Here is a 12,150-nt window from a genome sequence, read left to right as displayed (position 1 = left end):
CTCCAAATGAACAACAATCACAGGAAGGAGGAAAGGCCTTAAAGGATGCGCATGATAGACGGATGGAGTCCATCCTTAAACAAGCCTTTGACGCAGTAGCAATGACCTTACAGATTGCTTCTTGTGCCCTGGTAGCTCGTTCGAGCCTACTTCTCTCTCAGGAGATGGATGACTCGGGGGTGAATCCCAGAGCAGTTATGGAACCACTGCCACCATTTTAGCAGACGTGGGCTCTGATTTAGTTCATACTTTAGCCAGAGGAATAGCCTCAGTGGTAGTGGCCAGAAGACAGCTATTGCTGCGGAACTGGTCAGCTGATGCAACCTCCAAGGCCAACCTTACAAAGATGTCCTTTAAAGGATCAGTCCTATTCGGAAACAAATTGGAAAAACTGGCCAGTAAATGTAGCGAATCTCCAGTCCCCTGGCTCCTGAAAGATAAGAGGAAGCAGTTGCAGCACCACTCGTCTATAAGGGGCTGGTCCAGGAACTCCCAATGTTTCTGCCTCTATAGAAACTCGACATTTCAGAGATCTCAGCCCTTTAGGAGAACTCAGTCCTTTCATAATCAACAGCCCAAAGAGGGGCAGGTTCTGGTTCAGGCTCATCCCAAACTTCCCAATGAAATTTTATCGACCTACCTCCAGAATAAGAAGAACATAAGAATATGCCATACTGGGTCAGACCAAGGGTCCCATCAAGCCCAGCATCCTGTTTCCAACAGTGGCCAATCCAGGCCATAAGAACCTGGCAAGTACCCAAAAACTAAGTCAACCTGCTATTAGTTTTGGGTACTTGCCAGGTTCTTATGGCCTGGATTGGCCACTGTTGGAAACAGGATGCTGGGCCCAGTATGAATATGTCATACTGGGTCAGACCAGTATGACATATTCTTATGTTCTTCTTATTCCGGAGGTGGGTTGATAAAATTTCATTGGGAAGTTTGGGATGAGCCTGAACCAGAACCTGCCCCTCTTTGGGCTGTTGATTATGAAAGGACTGAGTTCTCCTAAAGGGCTGAGATCTCTGAAATGTCGAGTTTCTATAGAGGCAGAAACATTGGGAGCTCCTGGACCAGCCCCTTATAGACGAGTGGTGCTGCAACTGCTTCCTCTTATCTTTCAGGAGCCAGGGGACTGGAGATTCGCTACATTTACTGGCCAGTTTTTCCAATTTGTTTCCGAATAGGACTGATCCTTTAAAGGACATCTTTGTAAGGTTGTATGATAAAGGTTGAGAACTGGTTAACTATAAATATGCTTTGTTTAAATCAATCAAAAACAGAACTTTATTTAATTGTAAATAAAATATAATTGAAACTGGACTTTTATCTCTTAGCTGAGTGGTAAAACCTTGGAATGTAATAATACTTAAGGTTGAAAGATTGTTAGCAAAGGATGTCTCACCCACAAGACTTCCTTTTTTTTCTTTTCCAGTTTCAATTATATTTTATTTACAATTAAATAAAGTTCTGTTTTTGATTGATTTAAACAAAGCATATTTATAGTTAACCAGTTCTCAACCTTTATCATACAACTAGTGGAATAGCCCGTCAAAAATAATAGGATGAAAATATATACAGGTAAATGGGTCGCGTGAGCGCCCATAAATGCACGTATCTTGCTGTGAGCAAAGATATGTGCTATTTTATAAAGGCTATGCATAGGTTATAAAATACTCTTCATGTGAATATGTTTGCAGCTCTATGCACATATCTTGTGTGTGAGAGAGAGAGACTCTCTATAAGGCTCAGTCTGATACTCTTTGTTTTGGGGTATGTTTTCGGGAGGTGGGTTAGGGTTGGGAGGGTAGTGTTTCAGACACATTCAGAGGTATCCATTGTAAAATTGACATCATAAAATAATTTTTGACCTTATATGTGATGATGATTTGTACAATTTGGCTAGCAGACACTTTTCTTTTATGTCAGTTTTACAATGGATATAAAATTGTGAGTCCATGTGCACGCGCCAGGTAGTGCGCGCACATGGAGGCGTGTGCGTATTTTTTTAAAAATCTACCCTTATGTGTCTAAGGGAGACAGGGAGTATGTGTGAGAGCATAGGCATGTATATGAGACAGGAAGTGTGTGAGAGAATCAATGTGTTATTGTGTGTGGGTGTGAGTGAGAGAGAAGATAAAATTTGTACGGCCCTATCTCCCCAAATCTACGAAAATCTCAGGATGACTAGTAGAAATCAAAAGATCCTAGGTATGGAGAGCAGGATATTTTTTTTAATCCTTATTAGTTTTAATTATTGGGTGTAATTTGATATTTTTGCTGTATCGAAATATTTTATTGTTTTTTTGGGGAAATATTAGAACATTTTTTAAAATATCGTATTGGTGTTTGGAAAATTTTGGATATTCTATTCATTATTTGGTTTGAAATATTTATTCTTTTGATGAGTATGATTTTACTATTATGTTTTATATTTCTTGATTTTATTATTTAATGTTTTATGAAGAATGGTTATGTTTTGGTTTTGCATTGTTGGTCTGCATATAGAGATTGGCTTATTGTGGGTTCTAGTTCAATTCTTCTCAGCATGTTTCTATTTATACTTTCTGGACTCTTTATTCTGTATTTGGTCAGGGACTGTCTGTATTCTGCATGTGTGATAGAGGTGAGGTATTCTGTTCACATGTAGTTTCTGTATAGGAATCTATAGCAGCCTGGCTTGTTCTGTTTTCCCAATAGGAGGTGTATTAGTGTTCTAGGGCCTGGTGTAATATTTGCAGTGCTGCCTTTTCATAGATAAGGTTGCTACTGTTTGAGTGCTGGCAGGTAGGATTGTTTTGGTATGGGGGGTTTACTATATTGTAATGGTAATTACATTTATTCATGGCTTTCTGAGGTGCCATTATAAATTCCATGTTATGACCATCGGTCGCAGATGGCTGCGACTGCTCTTACTCACTTCATGTGCTGCAGCCCTCTCTTCCTTGGTGAACTCATGGCTGTGGCTAGCTGTTTCCGACGCACATTGTCCTGTCCAGGGACCCCACATGGTGGCAGGGACGCTGCCAACTGCCATGTCTCCTCCAGGCCTTCCTAGGCGCGTACGTGCACTACTTGGCCCTCCTTTAAGGACGCTAGGGCAGGAACCTCAGGGGCGTCTCCTCCTGATGACATCACTAGCCTTGGACTCTTAAGCACCACTGGGGCCTGGCTCTAATCGACTTGGCAACTAATTCCCTCCTTGCTAATTCCTGCTGATCCCTCCTCGGACTGTGGTTCCTGTATCCTGCACTTCCTGGCGTGATATGCTCTTCGAGTACCAGCTCCTCAGGGGCTCATTCCTGTCTTTGGCTATCCGCTCCTCAGAGGGCCCTGCGCCTCAGATGCTTGCTTGACAGCTTCCCCGCTTCTCGGGGTCACTTCTGGAACTACTCTGCTTCGTGGAGACTCAACGTCTGTGTACCCCGCTCTGCGGGCCATTGCCTCTACTACTCTGCTTTGTGGAGACTCAGCATAGGTGTACCACGCTCTGCGGGCCATTGCCTCTTACTTCAGTGATTGTGCCACACTTCCCTGCTCCTCGGAGCAGCTTTCTGTGTTTCTCAGTAACTGTGCCGCGCTCCCCGCTCCTCGGGGTAGCGCCTTGAGTACGTCAGTGCCTGTGCCGAGCTTCCCCGCTTCTCGGGTTAGCATCTTGTAGACCTCAGTGACTGTGCCACGTTTCTCCATTCCTCGGAGCAACGCTTTGTCTACTTTGGCTCCTCGGGCCGGCGTTCTGCTTCAACGTCAGAGACTGTGCTCGCACTTCCCCTGCTCCTCAGGGTAGTGCTTCATGCATTGCCAGAGACCCTTGGGGCTTCCCCGCTTCTCGGGTAAGCCTACATCATTCCTCCCATGCTGACTCACCCCGTGGCTCCGCCCCCTGGGGTTGTTTCCTCTGCACTCCTCTATACCTTGCCTTGCATTCCCTGCTCCTTGGGGCCTGCTCTGCACGTCACCACTGGCTTTTGTACCCACACCCCAGTCTCCTGCTCTCTCTACACTCCCTGGGCTGTGTCAGCTGCTGCTACAGACCTAGTCTCCTGACGGTGAAGCCCAGTTGGGTTCCTCCCCGTGGGCGGTACCAACTCTCACCTCGGGCCAGGGGTCCACTAACTCATGAATCCTAACAGATTGCCAAGTACTATCTTCCTCGAATACCTCCACCCCCGGATCAAAGATGAGCTGGCGGCCCTTGAACTGCCAGAATCCTTGGACTCCCTGATAGACCTCACCGGTCACATCGACCGCCACCTTTGAGAACCTTCACAAGAGGTGAGAGTGTCCAGGAGGATTGCACCAAGTTCACCCCAAATCAGTCATATGCACTCTCCTAAGCCCGACAGCACTCTGAGTAAAGAAGTAAAAGAGCCAATGCAGATGGGTCGAAGTAGGTTTTCCCTGAAAGAAAAACGCTGTCGCCAACAATCAGTTCTCTGCTTGTATTGTGGCCAACCTGGACATGCCATAGCTTCGTGCCCAGTCTGTCTGGGAAACTCCCAGGCCTAGGTTCTGCCGGAGGACTACTCCTAGGCCTGACTTCACCCTTTCCTCTGTTAACCGTTAGCTAGTCTCCATTAAACTAGTCAATCAGGAATTTCATATTCTGGCCTTGGTGGACTCTGGGGCCGATGGAAATTTTATTCTGAAACAATTTGTTAAACATCTCCGAATACCCACCATCTGCTCCCCAGTGCCCTTACTTCTGTCCTCCATTCACGGAGAATCTCTGCCAGGCGAGGTCATTCACTCCACGGCTCCTAGCCAGCTCTGTACTGGGTCTCTTAATGTGGAGTCCATTTCATTCTTCGTTCTGGATAAAGCAATACATCCCATAGTCTTGGGACTGCCGTGGTTACAGCTACACACCCCGCAGTTTGACTGGGTCACATTACAACTTTCTCGATGCCGCAACAAATGCCTGGAGTCTGTATCACCTGTGCCTTGCCTAACCAATTCTGCCTCTCTTCCGGGCCTTCCTCTGCAATATTCCTCCTACGTGACCGTTTTCTCTAAGATCGTTCCTTTGACTGTGCAATAAATTTGCTGCCTAACACGGAACCTCCTCTGGGTAGGATTTACCCATTGTCCTTGACCGAAATGCAAGTCATGTTGGAATATATTCGTGAGAACTTGGCCAAGGGCTTCATCCGGCCCTCCAAATCTCCCGCTGGAGTGAGCTTTTTTTTCGTGGGGAAGAAAGACGGCTCACTCCTTTACCCTTGATTTCAGAACACTTCAACAGATTTCAGGGTGCTAAAATCTTCATCAAATTGGACCTTAGAGAGGCTTACAACTTGGTCCAGATCCGCCAGGGCAACGAATGGAAAACCGCGTTTAACACTTGTGACGGCCACTTTGTGATGCCGTTCGGCCTATGTAATGCTCCAGTGGTTTTTCAGAATATGATGAACGAGGTCTGCAGAGACATGCTCTACCGATGTGTACGTGGATGACATCTTAGTTTTCTCTCAAGACCTTCAGATCCACCGTCAGGATGTCTACAGTGTTCTTCAGCGTTTGTGGGACAACCAGTTGTATGCCAAGCTGAGAAATGTTGTTTCAAACAAGAGTCCGTCCCTTTCCTTGGCTACGTGGTTTCCAGCCTAGGCTTTCGGATAGATCCCCAAAAATCCAAAAGTATCTGCGACTGGCCTCAACCCACAGGCCTCAAGGCCAAGTGGAGATTTCTCGGCTTCACCAATTACTACAGGTCATTTATACACCACTATTATACTCTGACTGCCCCCCTCATGGCCATGACTTGCAAGGGGGTCAATCCGTCTCAGTGGTCACCCGAGGCCATGACCGCCTTCCAGGATCTCAAGACCACATTCCTCTAGGAGCCATGTCTGCACCACCTGGACCCCCGATGGCCGTTCACCATCGAGGTCGATGCCTCTAACGTCGGTGTAGAAGCAGTACTCAGCCAGTATTTGGCCCCCCCAGACCTTACACCCATGTTCGTTCTTCTCCAAATGCTTCTGTCCAGTGGAACATAATTATGCAATTGGGGATAAGGGGTTGTTTGCAATTAAACTGGCTTTCGAGGAATGGCATCCCTGGCTCGAGGGAGCACAACATCAGATTACAGTATTTACTGACCACAAAAACCTTGAGTATTTGCACCGTGCTCAACGTCTAAACCATCGACAGGCCCGTTGGGCCTTTTTTTTTACTCGGTTTAACTTCCTGTTACGATACCGTCCAGCCAATAAGAATTGCTGTGCCGACACACTTTCCAGGTCTTTTGACACAGAAGATGTTCCCGATGTTCCTCGGCACATTATTGATCCAGCTAAAGTCCTCCTTTCTGCTACGTTCACTGTGCCGCCTGGGAAAACTGTGGTTCCCTGACAACTCCAATGAAAAATTCTTTGGTGGGCTCATGACTCCTTAACTGCAGGCCACCAGGGCCAGTTTCGAACCCTCTCCACTCTCCAGAGGTTCTACAGGTGGCCCACCATGAAGAAGGGCACACAGGTCTATGTTGAGTCCTGTCCCATATGTGCTCATCATAAGCCCCCAGCGGGTCATCCTTGGGGTCTCCTGCAACCACTTCCCTTGCCTAGTGAACCGTGGATGCATATAGCGACAGATTTTATTGTGGATCTTCCTCCTTCGAGCGGCAATAATACCATTTGTGTCACCGTGGATCGATTTTTGAAAATGACTCACTTTGTGGCTCTACCTGGCTTTCCCTCAGCACCAGAGCTAGCGAATCTGTTCATCCGCCACGTATTCCATCTCCACGGTCTCCCTAGACACATCCTCTCAGATCAGGGAGTACAATTCACCATGGGTGGCATTCGCTTTAAATTCCCACCAGTCCGCATCCACTGGGTCATCGCCCTTCCAGGTGGTTTACGGACACCAGCCGCTGTCTCCTCTCCTGCTCTCACTTTCTGTGCCATCCCCAGTGACGCAGGCTACAGCGCAGGAGTTACTTCAACTCTGGGATCACACCAAACAACTTCTTCAGCAAGCCGCTCAAAGATCAAATAAATTCTACGATGTTCATCATCGAGAAGCTCCTCAATTTAACCCGAGACACTAGGTGAGGCTCAGAACCCGGTTTATTCGTATCAAACTGACTTCGGCCTGCTTCGCTCCCAGATATATTGGGCCTTTCCTCATGCTTCGCCGGCTGGGCCCAGTGACCTACAGTCTTCGACTGCTCTCTTCTCTTAAAATCCACAATGCCTTCCATATATCTCTACTAAAACCTCTGATACTGTCTGACTTCTCCAAGAAGCCACATGAGTCCCAACCTCTGTCTTCAGAGGCGGACTTCACCTTTCAAGTTCAGGATGTCTTGGATATCAGGAAGCGTGGAAAGAGGTGGGAGTATCTCCTCTCATGGGAGGGCTTTGGGCCTGAAGAAAACAGTTGGGAGCCTGCGGCCAACATCCTTGACAAGGATCTAATCAGGCAGTTCCATGCCACACATCCTAGGAAACCCAAACCCCCGGGGGTGGGGGTGGGGGGGGGGAGCCTTAAGAGAGGGGGGGTACTGTTATGACCGTCGGTCACAGATGAGACGACCACTCTCACTCACTTCATGTGCTGCCACCCTCACTTCCTTGGGTGAACTCGCGGCTGTGGCTAGCCACTTCTGACACACGTTGCCGTGTCCCAGGACCCCACATGGCAGCAGGGCCACCGCCGACTGCCATGTCTCCTCCGGACCTTTTTAAGCAAGTGCGCATGCTACATGGCCCTCCTTTACGGACTATAGGGCGGGTACCTCAGGGGCGTCTCCTCCTGATGACATCACTAGCCCTGGACTCTGGCTCTAATCGACTTGGCAACGAGTTCCCTCATTGCTGATTCCTGCTGATCCCTCCTCGGACCGTGGTTCCTGTATCCTGCACTTCCTGGTGTGAGACACTCTTCGAGCACCCTCTCCTTGGGAGCTCATTCCTGTCTCTGACTATCCGCCTCTTGGAGGGCCCTGTGCCTCGGATGCTTGCTTGCCAGCTTCCTCGCTTCTTGGGGTCACTTCTGGAACTACTCTGCTTTGTGGAGACTCAGCGTCTGTGCACCCCGCTCTGCGGGCCATTGCCTCTTACTTCAGTGACTGTGCCACGCTTCCCCGCTTCTCAGGATAGCACCTTGAGTACTTCAGTGCCTGTGCTGCGCTTCCCCGCTTCTTGGGTTAGCATCTTGAGTACTTCAGTGACTGTGCCGCGCTTCTCCGCTTCTCGGAGCAGTGCTTTGTGTACTTCAGTGACTGTGCCACGCTCCCTGCCCCTCGGGCCAGCATTCTGTTGCAACATCAGAGACTGTGCTTACATTTCCCCCGCTCCTCAGGGTAGTGCCTCCTGCATTGCCAGGGACCCCTGGGGCTTCCCCGCTTCTTGGGTAAGCCTACGTCATTCCTCCCGAGCTGACTCACCCCGTGGCTACTGCCCCCTGGGGTTGTTTCCTTGGCACTCCTCCATACGTTGCCTTGCATTCCCCACTCCTTGGGGCCTGCTCTGCACTTCACCACTGGGAGTTCCTAACTCTGGCTTTTGTACCCACACCCCAGTCTCCTGCTCTCTCTACACTCCCTGGGCTGTGTCAGCTGCTGCTACAGACCTCGCCTCCAAACGGTGAGGCCCAGTGGGGTTCCTCCCCGTGGGCGGTACCAACCCTCACCTTGAGCCAAGGGCTCACTAACTCACAACTCCTAATATTCCATAGGAGTTCCAAGTGTCTTTTTTTTTCAGAGTTTTCTGGTTGGCAGCACAGCAGTGCATGTAAATATAATATATATGTTGTAAGTGATATTTTGCCTCAGAAGACTGTACTTGTGAGTGTTCTTTTTCATGTAAAATTTTACAAGTGCATAATTACATTTTACGTGGCTATAGAGGGTTGGGGAGGTGTGTGTGCAAGGTTCCCTAAGATATGTAATACCCTTCCCTTGACCATGGCTTCTGTGGAGGAGTGGATGGGTATCAGTTTTTTAAAATATTGATTTCTGGAGGGAGCTGGGCCTTATTTAACCGGCCTGGGACAGAGACTGAGTGAATCAATGGGGGAGGGCAGCACAGTAATTGTTTGCAGAGAGCAGCAGCAAAGCTAGCACCGACCCTCACCTCTGCCCACTTGGGAACCTCATTTTTCCAAGCCCTGTTGGGTGAGTGTTTCCCTTGCCTGGTAGTAAGAGGCCCTTGCACAGAGAGAAACTGAGAACTGTAAAGGCCACTTTGGGGGAAAAAGAATTGATGTGAACGGTGCCATTCATTTAACAAAAACACCAACAGTAAAATTAAAATTTGGACATTCCATCTGAGTCCCCTGTGTGATTTATTGGCACCAACCTCACTCGCAGTGGCAAAAGAAGGCATACATCCCCAGGTAAAAGAAACAGTACCACCCCTGCCACTCGGGGTCTTCAAGGAGATATTTTCCCCCTCCCCCCTCCACCAGCAAAGAACCCAGGCCCTTGGCAAAGAGACTTACACGAGAGCTAGTGTGAGTGGATCCAGCCCCAAGAACTATAAACTCTTTTATGGCCCTATCGGTAGTGAGTAGCTATCTGAAGATGGGGTTACACCTAAACGCAAGTAATTTCAGGGCATCTTGTCTACAAGTGAAAACCTTGCAATTATAAGCTCTGAAGTCATGTCCACTTGGTTATGGAAGATCTGAGTCTCTGTATGTATTGCTGAAATAGTTCTAATAAAACAAGTTCTGCAAGGTTGAAAGACTCAAATCAGGGAATCCTCACATACAACATGCAGTTTATTCTTTTCAGAAACCAATTACATCATTGTCAACTGAGTGCTATTCTTTGGGCATCCATTGAGGGCCTTTCAGTGTCAAATAATTTGGGTACTTGCCAGGTTCTTGTGGCCTGGATTGGCCACTGTTGGAAACAGGATGCTGGGCTTGATGGACCCTTGGTCTGACCCAGTATGGCATGTTCTTATGTTCTAATTATCAGAATAAACTTTCAATGATGCTTAAATATTTGCACATGGGCACTTGCTTTGGAGCTGCAGTAAGATTATAGGACCCCATTACAAAGAAGAAAATATTAATCAGAATCATAATTGTATTGGTTATATTGTATATGTGTCAGTGATCTGTCAGATACTCAAAATGATCTGATTTAAAACAGAGTAAAAAATAAAATGGCATTTTATTTTCTCCTATTATTTTTTCCAGGAAATTATAAATGAAGAAATTACAATGAACCTTTGTACCAAGAATGACCTCGACTTTCAAAGCGATTCCATCTCCATAGTTTCTATGGTAGTGTATTACTTGGAGGAAGACTCAAAACTTGAGCAGAAGATATCCAAAATCCAACTACTTCCAGAAAAATATGATGTCCAACAGGGTGACAGTTACCAGAACAATGGCTTTGGGCCAGGTTATTGTGACAATGATGCGTACACTCATCGCTCCTCCTCCTGGTCTTTCAGCCAAATGGATTATACTGGAACCATGGATGTAAATAATCCTCATCCAGCTTTGTCAGTGGAAATGATGAAAGATAACTACTTGGGCAACAAGAACTACAGTGTTGCCTCTGCAATTCAGCCACCTTTGGGCCTCCATGTTTATTCAGAACCATTCCTTCCGGTATCTAGTACTCTTCTCCAGGAAAATATGAAAAAGGATCTCTGTTATGATAGGGCAAGGGAGTTACTGACATATCAACTTAATATTCCCCTCAATTCTGTGAAATTTCAAACTACTGAAGACACACTTAATTTCATAGCAGAAGACTACTATGATCCCCTGAAAGATGATGCAATGAAGGATAACAGTCCTGATACATCAAGTGTAGATTCAACATCTGATGGGGGCCTAGAGTGCATACATAAGCCCCAAGTGGAACACATGTGCTCAGCTGGACTGGATGCAAAAATTCATGACTGTGATACGTGCTTAAAAACTCAAGATTCACAATTTTTGACGTTCTCTGGTTATGAGTTACGTGATATCCCTCTATCCATCTGTACTGATCATGAGACCTATGCTGAGACTTGATCCTCCTGATCAAATGCATTCTCTTCCCTTGATACCTCAATTTCCAACCCATTCTTTGGTGAAAAGCTGGTTACAAAAGATGAAATAGATGTTTTGAAGTTTTACTGCCTTAATCTTTTGTGGTGCTTTTGAATTGAATGCTAATGTAAATTCTATTAACACATGAGAATATGATTTCATATATGGTAGAGCAGGGCTTCCCAAACATTTAGTCGATGTGACCCCATTTTAGCACTTGAAAATTTGCATGACCCCAGATGATGACCAAAATAAATTGTCAGGAGTGCAGACCCCTCCATCAAACCCTCCTTCTTACCTTTCCTGCACTCCAGCTAATTCCCTCTCATGACTTCCATCCCTTCCAGAGGACTTCCTCTCCCCAGTGGAACCCCCTCTCTCTGTGAAGGGTAGTGTGGGTGTGAGTCCTTTGTGCTGTGGTGTAGTTGACACAGCCTCATAGGTGAACCTACTTGGCCTATGCCAGCAGCTGGCAAATGAGCCCTGTAGTGGAGCTTCACCTATACTAGCTGCCTTTCCTGGAAGTTGAGCCCTTGAGTTCTGGCAGCCAGCAGGCCCTAGGAGGGTCCTTATGGCAGTGAAAAGAACAAGTCTAATGGCTTGCTGGAGTCAGGGTATGCAGCAGACTAATGGAGTTGGAGACAGCCAAGATCGGGGCAGGCAGCTAACAAGGATGGTCAGGTCCAGTCGGCAGACAATCATGGTCAAGTCCAGGCAATAGGTCAAGATTTGGAGGGTCAGGCCAGGGGTAGACAAATACACACTAAAGACACTGGATGATACAGAAGGACAAGGGAGGCTGAACATGAAGACAAGGGTGAGGCAAGGCAGTATAAAGAATCAGGAACACAGGAGACAGGAACTGGGAACTCAAGGCAACACACGCTGCAAAAGCAGGAGATATGTTCCTGAGGCAAAGCAGGTAGGTCCGAAGAGCATTTATATAAGACTGGGCTGCTGACATCATCCAAGAGTGCCTCTTCTCCTCTGACCTTTCTCTCACATTCCATGCAGCATATCCCCCCTCTTACCCCACTTCTTTTGTCATTCCCTCCCTCCCTTACCCTCCACAGCCAATCCCTCTTCACTTTATCCAACCCTCAAACCTCTCCTGCTTTTCATCCATCTCTTCAAATAGTC

General features: G+C 47.2%; 1 protein-coding gene across 1 annotated transcript in view; it reads left to right on the top strand.

Moving 5' to 3' along the window:
• The window catches only part of LOC115094284 (interleukin-20 receptor subunit alpha-like), a 36,803-nt gene extending 25,352 nt beyond the window's left edge, over nucleotides 1-11,451 (top strand). The window contains exon 7 of the mRNA XM_029607186.1: nucleotides 10,162-11,451. Within this exon, the coding sequence (XP_029463046.1) occupies nucleotides 10,162-10,992 (831 nt within the window). The 3' untranslated portion in view covers nucleotides 10,993-11,451. The remainder of the gene's footprint in view (nucleotides 1-10,161) is intronic.
• Nucleotides 11,452-12,150: the final 699 nt, after the last annotated feature.

This window comes from Rhinatrema bivittatum, chromosome 6, assembly GCF_901001135.1.
Source record: "Rhinatrema bivittatum chromosome 6, aRhiBiv1.1, whole genome shotgun sequence".
Lineage (NCBI taxonomy): Eukaryota > Metazoa > Chordata > Amphibia > Gymnophiona > Rhinatrematidae > Rhinatrema > Rhinatrema bivittatum.
This window is presented reverse-complemented; position numbering and strand designations above follow the sequence as displayed.